This window comes from Salvelinus sp. IW2-2015, unplaced genomic scaffold, assembly GCF_002910315.2.
Source record: "Salvelinus sp. IW2-2015 unplaced genomic scaffold, ASM291031v2 Un_scaffold1541, whole genome shotgun sequence".
NCBI classification, from domain to species: domain Eukaryota; kingdom Metazoa; phylum Chordata; class Actinopteri; order Salmoniformes; family Salmonidae; genus Salvelinus; species Salvelinus sp. IW2-2015.
The window spans coordinates 125,454-138,671 of NW_019942975.1; the positions used below are offsets into that span (position 1 = coordinate 125,454).

The window sequence follows — 13,218 nt, forward strand, 5'->3', positions numbered from 1 at the left end:
TGGATAATGACACGTTACACGTCCTAACAGAGTCATTTATTCTGCAAAGTCAAACGGACACACACACCACACAAACATGACCCACACCTGACAACGGAACTACACAATCTGTGAACCCAAGGCTAGGCTACAGAAGCTGTCATAATCAATACAAATCCTAATCAATAAACACGGTCCAGGCATCGGCCTGCCTGTGACAAACACAACTGTAGCGCGGAAGAAAATCATAATGACACGTGCTTACAGCAGCGCTAARCTCTGTGTCAAGAAACTGACAAGTGGCTCTTGACGTCAAGCTTTATTGTCAACCAGATTCGACATCAAACAACACAGCCCCTGATTCCACTTAGATATTGTGTATAATGTCCAGGATGGAGAGGATCAAGGAAATGTCACACTCACACACTGAACATTACCTCAAGTGAAACATAATGTTTTCTTTAGATAATTAAACCTTTGTCTTACCTTCTTCGTGCATTCTCTGCAGACATAAAGTCAGGTTTCTTCTCCAACCCGGCATGTCGGTAAAGATGACAGCGGTCTGTTGTAGTAAGGCAAACACACGATGTTGACGGAGGAGAATGCTCATAAACGGGTACTTCTCTTCCGTTTAGCCTATAGACAGCAGCGTGCGATGCAATAAGCGTCCTATTAATTCCCTCTGCGGCACTTCAATGAAAAAACAAGTGCGAGTGAGTCCCGGGAAGTGTTAGAAAACGGTTTTTTTTTTTCGACCGTTGGACGTTGGTAGATTTTGGAGAGGTAGTCCGTTACTCGTTGCACAAACACACACCGCTTGGGAAGCAGAGAGACTGAGAGCATGACTCAAAGGTTACGCTCTCCCGGTCACTAATGTGTTTGGCAAAGTGTATGATTCGCGCTGCTGCCTGCATGCCTCGGAACGGGAACACTCCGGAACAGAGTCGCAGCCGGTAGGCTATTCGGTTTGACATCTCACTGGCATCAGTAGTGCGTAGAGGCAGAATCCACACACACAAACAGTGAGACACGCACTCGTACACACACTTATAGGCCTTTATAGCTATAATAGGGCACTGCTAAACAGGTTATCTTCAAAGATGACTTCAGTAGCATTTCCATCACTTTTCTCTCAGAGAAAAGGACAATAATGGTGATGATGTTGACGTTGATTTAGTGTGCCAGAGACATGACTCACTCTAAGGTCCTGGGGAAAGTAAAACAAAAGGATCACGTTCTTGCAGGATAGCCGTGGCTAGGCCATCTGCAGGTGGCCTCAGGGGTACTAGTGTCCCACATTAAAGAAACACTATTCTAAACCAACACATAGTACCGGTGTGGGAAGCACTAACACATACATCTGTAGGAATGAAAGTGAGTTATGAATTGATTATAAAGTCTTTATGCAGGTAGTATATAATTCCATTCTCCCGGCTGCCAACCGCCACGCACCTCTCACTCACATGACCACATGCGCTATTGGTCATCAACCAATCATTGCGTGCCTACTGGGTACCCTTCAATAAAGTCTTTCCTTAAGTGGTCATATCTACTTACAGGCTTGGCACTTCCCAGAGAGCATGGACAAGTTTCCTCCCTAACACTCTGTACTGTCTTTTCAATCTCATCACACCCCCATGCCAGTGTCTGCTTCTGCTGCTTGGAACGCAACCTCCAGGTTTTTCATGTCTCCCTCTCTTTGGTTTACCTTGAGGTTTTCCCACAGGTCCATGTTGCTGGCCTTGACTGACCATCTGATGCAGGGATGGATGGATGGGCAACTCCTGTCTTCAGGCCTGATTGGTGTCACGTTTCCCCCAGCCCTAGCTAACACACCTGATTAAACCAATCCTATTCTAAACTGGAGACCATGATTTTTGATTATTAGCGTCAGGTCTGTGTCAGCAGCATCACCAAACAGGCACCTGAGGACTGGAGTTGCCCCTCCCTGACTGATCCTGAGGACTGGAATTGCCCCTCCCTGACTGATCCTGAGGACTGGAGTTACCCCTCCCTCACTGATCCTGAGGACTGGAGTTGTCCCTCCCTGACTGATCCTGAGGACTGGAGTTGTCCATCCCTGACTGATCCTGAGGACTGGAGTTGTCCCTCCCTCACTGATCCTGAGGACTGGAGTTGCCCCTCCCTGACTGATCCTGAGGACTGGAGTTGCCCCTCCCTGACTGATCCTGAGGACTGGAGTTGCCCCTCCCTGACTGATCCCTGAGGACGTGAGTTGCCCCTCCCTGACTGATCCTGAGGACTGGAGTTGCCCCTCCCTGACTGATCCTGAGGACTGGAGTTGCCCCTCCCTGACTGATCAATCATAGAAGAAATCGCTGAGCTTTTGGGGAAACAACTTTTCCTTTAAGTTCTTTTTAATTATTTGAAATATGAAAACATAACATTCTTGTTTCTAACAATCAATTGGAAGAAAATCTTTCACAAAAACAGTTTCATATTTGTTTCTATGGATGTTTTGAGCAGGTTTTAATTAAGGTTTTAATTAAAGGTAGTTTCACTCAATGGTAACCATTTAAATCTGGATCATCGTAAACTGAACGATGAAACCTCAATCRGTCTTTAGCGAAATTTCATCATAAAATATGGTCTTAAAGTCTGTTAAGAGAAAGAGAGAGAGAGGGGCCACTATGGAGTTTAACAGGTGGTAGTTAGCCCAGATCTGGGACTATGCTAGATGGTAGAAGTGTCTCTGGAGTAGTAGCCCATTCATTCTCTGTGGGGGTAGGAGGAGGAGTGGAATGTCCTTCTGTGCCTGGATCACTGCTCGTTCGTCGCGCCGTCTGCGATGGACGATACGGCTCCCTGGCCTTTGTTGACGTCGCTGATACAGGCCCACTGGCCATCTGCCGACTCCTTCCACAACGTCACCTGGAGACAGCCGACAACAACACACATCAGAAAACAACACAGGCAGTCTTTCCAACTCCTTCCACAACGTCATCAGGACAAGAAGGACAGGTAACCAAGGGGATCATTTGTGACAGCACGGATGTATAAACTTGCTGTACTTTCAGACGCTTTGCATAAAGTATCTGCTAAGTGGTATAAATGATACATTGCTGAGGATCAAGTTTATTCAGCTGCCTAGTAAAAGAGTCACCACTGACTGTGTGTGTGTGTAGTACCTGTGTGTGTGTGTGTGTGTGTGTAGTACCTGTGTGTGTGTGTGTGTGTGTGTGCGTGTACTGACCTTGTTATCCCCTCCGGACACGGCCAGGATGTTTCCAGTGACGGACCAGCTGACATGCCACACCACGTCGTTGAACTTGTGGAGGAGTTTAGCCGTCCACGTGTTGCCTGAAGGGTCGTCACACGTCCAGATGAAGACCCTGCCGTCCTGCACGCAGACAAGCAAGAGAGGTTTTGTGTTAGGTGTTTTTGTTCTGAGGTAAAGATCATAAATACTCACTGGCAGACCAGGCAACGACAAATTGCGTCAAAACATTTTAAAAAGATGATATAAACAGTTCCATTTCAGGAGTGCCTTTTACTGTCAATGAAAAACATCCCAATGTTAAATAAAACGGACACTTTTAGAATTATTGTAATTCTAACAATCAAAATGGAATTGACTGTGAGCAGTTTGTTGGTGATATGAAATGAGCCAAAATCACAAACAATGTAAGATCTTGTGGACCCCAGGAACAATAGCTGGTTCATTCCTCGAATAGGTGCCTTTTGGACAGGCAAACTTAAGAAATTCACTTTCAACTATCTCTTCTTTCAAACATTCAATTGCATGGCGGATATGTTTAGCCTACGGAAAAACACATTTTCCCATCTCAGGCATTAAAATCCTATGAACTAAGAGCATTTTATCTGCATTGTACCACACTGTCTATCGACCCCGTTACAGACACTTATGTACAATGCATTCGGAAAGTATTCAGACCCCTTGACTTTTTCCACATCGTTACATTACAGCCGTATTCTAAAATGTTTTTCCCCCCTCAATCTACACACAATACCCCATCATGACAAAGCAAAAACTGGTTTACATTTTTGCATATTTATAATAAAATAAACTAATATAACATTTACATAAGTATTCAGACCCGTTACTCATTACTTTGTTGAAGCACCTTTGGCAGCGATTACAGCCTCGAGTGTTCTTGGTTATTACGCTACAAGCTTGGCACACCTGTATTTGGGGAGTTTCTCCCATTCTTCTCTGCAGATCTTCTCAAGCTCTGTCACGTTGGATGGGGAGCATCGCTGCATAACTATTTTCAGGTCTCTCCAGAGAGGTTCGATCAGGTTCAAGTTCGGGCTCTGGCTGGGCCACTCAAGGATATTGCGAGACTTGTCCACGAAGCCACTCCTGCATTGTCTTAGCTGTGTGCTTAGGGTCATTGTCCTATTGGAAGGTGAACCTTCGCCCCAGTCTGAGGTCCTGAGTGCTCTGGAGCAGGTTTTCATCAAGGATCTCTCTGTACTTTGCTCCATTCATCTTTTCCTCAACCAACTAGTCTCCCAGTCCCTGCAGCTGAAAAACATCCACACATCATGATGCTGCCACCACCATTCTTCACCGTAGGGATGGTGCCGGGTTTCTGCCAGACGTGATGCTTGGCATTCAGGCCAAAGAGTTCAATCTTGGTTTCATCAGACCAGAGAATCTTGTTTCACATGGTTGAGAAACAACGGTTGTCCTTCTGGAAGGTTCTCCCATCTCCACAGAGGAACTCTGGAGCTCTGTCAGAGTGACCATCGGGTTCTTGGTCACCTCCCTGACCAAGGCCCTTCTCCCCTGATTGCTCAGTTTGGCCGGGTGGCCAGCTCAAGGAAGAGTCTTGCTGGTTCCAAACTTCTTCCATTTAAGAATGATGGAGGCCACTGTGTTCTTGGGGTCATTCAATGCTGCTGAAATGTTTTGGTACCCTTCCCCAGATCTGTGCCTCGACACAATCCTGTCTCGGAGCTCTATGAACAATTCCTTCGACCTCACCTTGGTTTTTGCTCTGACATGCACCGTCTACTGTGGGATCTTATATAGACAGGTGTGTGCCTTCCCAAATCAAGTCCAATCAATTGAATTTACCACAGGTGGACTCCAATCAAGTTGTAGAAACATCTCAAGGATAATCAATGGAAACAGGATGCACCTGAGCTCAATTTCGAGTCTCATAGCAAAGGGTCTGAATACCTATGTAAATAAGTTATTTCTGTTGTTTTTTTATCTTGAATACATTTGGAAAAAAAATTCTAAAAACCTGTTTTCGCTTTGTCATTATGGGGTAGTGTGTGTGGAGATTGATGAGAATCAATTTTAGAATAAGCCTGTAACTTAACAAAACGGGGGGGAAAGTCAAGGGGTCTGAATACTTTCTGGACGCAGTGCAACTGTCTAACTTAAATAAAAGCATGTTTGAGATAAATCTAACATTTTCTCATTGATAAAATATCCTTGTACAAATCAACGTAATATCAAACCTAAAACCACAAACCTGTTATTTGTCAACCCTGTTAGAGGCCCAACTAACTAACTTTATCTGTGAAGATCAGCCATTACTCCTCATGTGGTGCAGAGCATGGGACCACATGGTGTTCATGAAATTAGGAATTATACATATGTTCCACACGTGATGAAAGTTAAATCAAATTAGAGGTTTCCTAACATTAACTGAGCGAACAGGGTTGACATGTTGAGCTTTACCACCTTAGTCAAAGATGATAAAACAATTATAAAATAGACCACCATACTGTTCAGAGGACCCAAACAACGCTGTGAATCATTTCATCTGGTGGAATGGTCCATTATTTGAAAGGGGGAAATTGTTTGTATAACCTCTCTTGGGTAGGGGGCAGTATTTTGACATCCGGATGAAAAGCGCGCCCAAAGTAAACAGCCTGTTACTCAGGCCCAGAAGCTAGGATATGCATATAATAGATTTGGATAGAAAACACTCTAAAGTTTCTAAAACTGTTAAAATTATGTATGTGAGTATAACAGAACTGATATGGCAGGCAAAAAAAATTCGGCCTACCACTATTTTCAATGGCTATCTCTTTTATTATAAGGCCAAGTCCTCCCAGATTGCAGTTCCTAGGGATTCCACTAGATGTCAACCGCCCTTAGAAAGAGTTTTAGGCTGGTTTTTGGAAAAATGAGCCAGAAATTGTAGTGTTTCTCGGTGGCTCCCATTTTGGCGGTAGTGTTTCCAAGCGCGTGGAAGAGAGCGCCTTCTTTGGTATTTTTCTCCGGTAAAGACAATAATGATTCTCCGTCTGGTTGAAATATGTTTTTCATGTGTTTTTATGCGGGGCGCTGTCCTCAGATAAATCGCATGGTATGCTTTTGCCGTAAAGCCTTTTTGAAATCTGACACAGTGGCTGGATTAACAAGAAGTTAAGCTTTATTTTGATGTATTACACTTGTGATTTTATTAAAGTTAAATAAATAAGTTAAATATAAATAAAAAACTGTAGTTTGAATTTCGCGCTCTGCAATTTCACCGGATGTTGGCCAGGTGGGACGCTACCATCCCACCTGCCCATAAGAAGATAACAAGGTTGGCATTAAAACGAGGGACAAACATAAAGGCATCTGCTAATCACATTAATATAAATAGTGATCTTCAGAAATGACTCAAAGCAGAAAAATAACTAGGCCTTTACAATGATGGTGAAACATGGGAGACATTTTGGGATAAAAGTGTGTTGAAATCTTCCTAGAAGTGAGACAGGGTTGAAGGAGGGAAATGTCAAAATGCTGAATTTTAGCATTTTAACAAGCCTTCATTCATACAGAAAAAAAGGGATTTATTGAATTCTGTGTGGTCTATATTAAAGTGCACTTCATTGAATTTCAGGCTTTTAAAATTCAATATTGTTGAAAATTTACACTTAAAATAACATTTTTGTGGAACGACCGCACTGCTGCTTGTTCAACAGCTAATTGGGATCCAAATAAAATATCTTAATTTGAGACAGTTTGCTAAAGGAGGAAAAAAATCCTGCAGCAACAGGAAATGTGAATTACTATGTTGATTCAAATTCATGGATATTTTTTTKGGGGAATAGAAAATGAAGTCTGAAATGTACAAGTGGAAATTAAACTTCAAAAGCCACTTTAAACCTCAAACACACTACACATTTATTGCAGGAAAGTTAACCTGCAACAGGGTAATCAAATAAAGATCCTACATCTGTAAAAGCCATACAATGTTTTTTCGTCTGATGGTAGGTTACCTGAGAGCAGCTGGCGATGGTGCTGGTGGGTAGTCCTATGGAGGGAGCCCAGCCTACATCTCTGACCCAATCACTGTGAGCCTCCAGCTTCTGGTCCTCCTTCCATTGGCCATCCTCCTCTCTAAGATAGAAGACATACAAACCTGTCTGGCAGCCATTTTATTCAAACTCCTCACTTGCCATAGGAACCTATTTGATAACACCTTACATAAAGTTGTTCACACAGTTATAACTATAACAAGTTGTTATTACAAAGATAAAAGATGTTACTGCAAGTAAGTCAATTGTAAATATTTTGAGTGATTTCATGGAACAATGCAGTGCCTTCACTGTACCCCTTGACTTATGTTGGTTTTTTTCTCACCCCTCTACACACAATACCCCATAATAACAAAGTGAAAACAAATGTTTGCACATTTATTTAAAATGAAATACATGTACTAATTTACATAGAGTACCAGTCAAAAGTTGACACCTATTCATTTTTTACATTATAGAATAATAGTGAAGACATCAAAACTATGAAATAACACATATTGAATCATGTAATAACCAAAAAAAGTCATAAACAAATCCAAATATATTTTATATTTGAGATTCTTTAAAGTAGCCACCCTTTGCCTTGATGATAGCTTTGCACAGTTGGCATTCTCTCAACCAGCTTCATGAGATAGTCACTTGGAATGCATTTCGATTAACAGGTGTGGAATTTTTTTCAAATCAAATTGTCACATGCACCGAATACAACTGCAAAATGCTTACTTTCTTTCCTTCTTAATGCGTTTGAATCAATCTGTTGTGTTATGCCAAGGTAGGGAGGGGGGTATAGAAGGTAGGGGTTGGGCTCCCGAGTGTCGCAGCGGTCAAAGGCACTGCATCTCAGTGCAAGAGGCGTCACTACAGTCCCTGGTCTGAATCCATGCTGTAACACATCCGGCCGTGATTGGGAGTCCCATAGGGTGGCACACAATTGGCTCAGCGTCATCCAGGTTTGGCCGGGGTAGGCCGTCATTGTAAATAAGAATTTGTTCTTAACTGACTTGCCTAGTTAAATAAAAAAATGTATAAAAAAAATACATAAGATAGCCCTATTTGATAAATATCAAGTCATTATTATGGCAAGAACAGCTCAAATAAGCAAAGAGAAACGACAGTCCATCATTACTTTAAGACATGAAGGTCAGTCAATACAGAAAATTAAAAACTTTGAAAGTTTCTTCAAGCCAGTCGCAAAAACCACCAAGCACTATGATGAAACTGGCTCTCATGACCGCCACAGAATAGGAAGACACAGTTACCTCTGCTGCAGAGGATAAGTTCAGAGTTAACAGCCTCCGAGATTGCAGCCCAAATAAATGCTTCAGAGGTCAAGTAACAGACACATCTCAACATCAACTGTTCAGAGGAGACTGTGTGAATCAGGCCTTCACGTCGAATTGCTGCAAGAAAACACTACTAAAGGACACCAACAAGAAGAAGAGACTTGCTTGGACCAAGAAAAACAAGTTATGGACATTAGACAAGTGGAAATCTGTCCTTTGGTCTGATGAGTCCAAATTCGAGATTTTTGGTTCCAACCACTGTGTCTTTGTGAGACGCAGAGAAGGTGAACGGATGATCTCTGCTTGTGTGGTTCCCACCGTGAAGCATGGAGGAGGTGGTGTGATGGTGCTTTGCTGGTGACACTGATTTATTTAGAATTCAAGGCACACTTCACCAGAATGGCTACCACAGCATTCTGTAGTGATACGCCATCCATCTGGTTTGCGCTTAGTGGGACTATCATTTGTTTTTCAACAGGACAATGACCCAACACACCTTCAGGCTGTGTAAGGGCTATTTTACCAAGGAGAGTGATGGAGTGCTGCATCAGATCACCCGACCTCAACCCAATTGAGATGGTTTGGGATGAGTTTGACTGCAGAGTGAAGAAAAAGCAGCAAACAAGTGCTCAGCATATGTGGGAACTCCTTCAAGACTCTTGGAAAAGCATTCCAGGTGAAGCTGGTTAAGAGAATGCCAAGAGTGTGCAAAGCTGGCATCAAGGCAAATGGTGGCTACTTTGAAGAATCTAAAATACATTTTGATTTATAACTTTTTTGATTACTACATGATTCCATATGTGTTATTTCATAGTTGTGATGTCTTCACTATTAGGCTACATTGTAGAAAAGAGTAAAAATATAGAAAAACCCTTGAATGAGTAGGAGTCCAAACTTTTGACTGAAACTAAGTATTCATACCCCTTTGCTATGACATTTCAAATTGAGCTCAGGTGCATCCAATTTCCTTTGATCATCCTTGAGCTGTCATTACAACTTGATTGGAGTCCACCTGTGGCCAATTACATTGTGTGGACATAATTTAGAAAGAAACACACCTGCCTATAAAAAAGGTCCCACAGTTGACAGTGCATGTCAGAGCAGAAACTAAACCATGAAGTCCAAGGAACTGTCAATAGATCTGAGACACAGAATTGTGATGAGGCATATATCTGGGGAAGGGTATAAAACAATCTGTGTGTGTAGAAAGTTTCCAAGAGCACAGTGGTCTCTATCATTGGGAAAAATACAGAACTACCCAGACTGTGCCTAGAGCTAGCTCTCCAACCAAACTGAGCAACCGGGCGAGAAGGACRTGACCAAGAACCCAATGACCTGCCAGAAGGGAGAAGTCTCTACAGCACTTCACCAATCTGAGCTTTATGGCAGAGTGGCCATGCAGAAGATAAGACACCCTCCAATCGTCTGCTACTTACTTCCAGAGTTTGACCAGGTTGTCGCAGCCTCCTGAGACAAACCTCTTAATGAAGTTGGGTTTCTGACCCGAGGGCTGGTCTATCAGACTACCTGGCACCACAGATGGAGCCCAGCTCACTGCGTTACAGCCAATCTAACAGGACAGAGGGGTTAGGTTACAATACACAGTCACATGTACAGACCAAGGACATGAATTCATATGAACTCAATTAGGACTATGACAAGCTACCACAGAAGGACTGTCACAACAGACAGTGACAATTTAATGTTACTCTTTAGGTTTATTCATATTAACCCAGCCCTAGAGAAAAGACTTAATGTCGGTTTACAAGTGAAAGTGAAAACAGTAGTTAGTTACTCACTGTGTGTGCATTGCTGATCTTCTTAATGTCCCACTGTTGATCCCCAGAGCAGGTGACCAATGAGATGGCTCCATCTGAGCTGCCACAGGCCAGGATCAGACCAAAGTCATAGGGACCCCAGCACACTGAATTCACTGAAGACACAAGGAAGCCAGGAAGTACTCATTAATATACACTAAAAACACAGCGCTTTTGACAATGCTTAATTGCAGTGTTTTTCCTCCCTGGTTCTGAATAGGGCTTTGATCGAAAGTGAAACTAAACAACATGTTGCATACCCTGTGGGTCCCAAGCACCAGGTTTAAAGAACTCCATTTATACATTTTCAATAAGATCATTGAAAATATTCAAACCATACATACCAAACTGTATGAACTCACTGTACTGTATGAACTCACTGTACTGTATGAACTCACTGTACTGTATGAACTCACTGTACTGTATGAACTCACTGTTAACTGTATGAACTCACCTGTACTGTATGAACTCACTGTACTGTATGAACTCACTGTACTGTATGAACTCACTGTACTGTATGAACTCACTGTCTGTATGAACTCACTGTACTGTATGAACTCACTGTACTGTATGAACTCACTGTACTGTATGAACTCACTGTACTGTATGAACTCACTGTACTGTATGTCGCTCTGGATAAGAACATTTGCGAAATGACGTAAAATATGAATTGAATTTGTGAGTGATTTACCGGGAATGTTCTTACCGGAAGAGTCGTGTCCAGTGTACTCGTACATCTTATCCCAGGTTCCGTTCTCTTCCTTCCAGATGATCACCTTCCTGTCATAGGAACATGAGGCCAGGATGTTGCCGTACATGGGGTGAGCCCAGGCCACCTGCCACACAGGACCCTCGTGGCTGCAGAGAGAGGAGATAGAGGCAGACAGTAAAATGAGTGTCTGGATACAGCACTTCACAGGTAATGGAGAGAGGAGATGAAACAGGGACATGGCAGTTCAATCTGTGTGGGCTGGAAAAGAAGTGTTGCATGTCGATCATTGCAATATCTGTGGTGCTGCTCATGGCAACTTCCTTTCGATGAGTCAACCTTAAAAGCTCTAATCAAGCAGAGTCACGTCTTACCCTCTCAGATCTGCCACTAGGATTTGTCCACCGTTTTTAACATCGAAGATCTTGACAGACCTGTCAGAAGAGCAGGTGGCCAGTCTGGTGCCATAATAATCCATCTGGGCATCATGCTTAAAACACAACAGAGCATGTCATAAGAGGTCAAAGGTTGCAATTATTACGTTAGATTAGTCAAAATGGAGTGAGCTAGCTACTAACAGATTAAATCAGGGATAAATAAAGTACATTCAGTTGATATATAGTAATTTGTTACAGCTGGTTGAATTTACGGGACATTAAAATAACAATCCATTCAAACTCAAGTCAGCTAGCTAAATGACAGTAACTAGCTACCGTTAGCTAGTAGCTGTCACATAAGAAAACTACTTACGATCATGTCCTCGTGGGAGGTGTCCACCGTGTTGATGACGGAAACCTATATTTCATGAAACACAAGAAGTGAGAGATTATTTGATAGAACGTCAGTCTAAAAAGCTAACGTTGCGTTAGTTGGCTAAATCTAACTTTGCTAGCTACACAATCTAGSTAGCTAACGTTAACTAGCTAGATAAAAGCTTTAACAAATCGCAGAGATACCGTTACTGCATAAAACAGCATTACACGATCTTGTAACATATTACTGTATGTTTAATAGTCTATTTAGTAGGAAACAATAAGTACAACCTAATAAAAACACACTTGTTCAGTTYAGCAACTTGACAAGTTAGCGTTAGCTATCTAACGTTAACAGTTACCTTGCTAACCGGCTAACAATTGCAGTCAGAAAAAACAGAAATTATGTTACTCACCATGATTGAAGATTATCGTAATGAGTTTGTCCCTAAACAGAGAAATYGCACTGCCAGACGTGTAACCCCGTTATCAAAGTATCTCGGTTTTACGATGTATCAAGAACGACGTTCTGAACCGACGTGGCAACAACTTCACAACCACTGAAAAAAACAACTTCCGTGTGCGTGCACCAAGGTTCCGGTTGAAACAAGCATTTCGCTAACAAATAGTTATGTGRAAAATAAGTACCTATGTGGTGAGCATTAGTTCCACTTGGTAGCAGTAGAAACGACAAATTAATTTTACTCATAACACAGTGGTGCTTATTTATAAAGCACCGTGCAAGTGTCGTTTCCAAGTTTGTTCTTGGTCTAAGTTATATTCCAACGAGGGGCTCCCGGGTGGCACAGTAACACTGCATTTCAGTGCAAGAGCCTTCATTGCAGTACCTGGTTCAAATCCAGGCTGCATCACATCTGGCTGTGATTGGGAGTCCCATAGGACGGCGCACAGTTGGTCCAGGTTTGGCCGGGATAGGCTGTCATTGTAAATAAGGATTTCTTCTGAACTGAATTGCCTAGTTTAAAAAATATTGCCATGTTCTCCGGCTGAAACTTCTGCTCCACTATTTCGAAGTTTTTATCCATAACTTTTATCATATTTAAATTGACTGTAATTGGTAGTCAAGATGTTGAATATCTCATAAAACATATCCAATCCATTGGCAAAAAATGACATCACTGACAAAGACTTTCGGTAAGAAAGCAGACTGCTTTGCAATGCAGGTTTGAGTGTGGAATGACAGTAATAATGTATCAACAATGACTGTCATTTTTTCCTTTGTCAGCCACTAAGTATGTTAGCCTACTTTTATGATAATTTATTGGTGGCTTTAAAAGCAGTCCAGAACCTTCTCACCTATTTTCTTCTAAGCTAGAGTGATAGGCTGGTTCTTTAGCAGAGTGATAGCTTGGGTCTTCTTAAGCAGAGTGATAGCTGGTTCTTAAGCAGAGTGGATAGCTGGT

General features: G+C 42.2%; 1 protein-coding gene across 1 annotated transcript; it reads right to left on the bottom strand.

The window, feature by feature from the left end:
• Positions 1-2,446: 2,446 nt before the first annotated feature.
• Positions 2,447-12,376, bottom strand: LOC112071185 (protein SEC13 homolog). Its single transcript, XM_024138640.2, has 9 exons — positions 12,211-12,376; positions 11,793-11,837; positions 11,417-11,532; positions 11,040-11,191; positions 10,316-10,449; positions 9,953-10,086; positions 7,195-7,315; positions 3,194-3,340; positions 2,447-2,871 (listed from the first exon to the last, which is right to left on the bottom strand). Exons 1-9 carry the CDS (start codon positions 12,211-12,213, stop codon positions 2,761-2,763), a joined length of 963 nt encoding a protein of 320 aa, XP_023994408.1. The 5' UTR covers positions 12,214-12,376; the 3' UTR covers positions 2,447-2,760.
• Between the last annotated feature and the right edge of the window lie 842 nt (positions 12,377-13,218).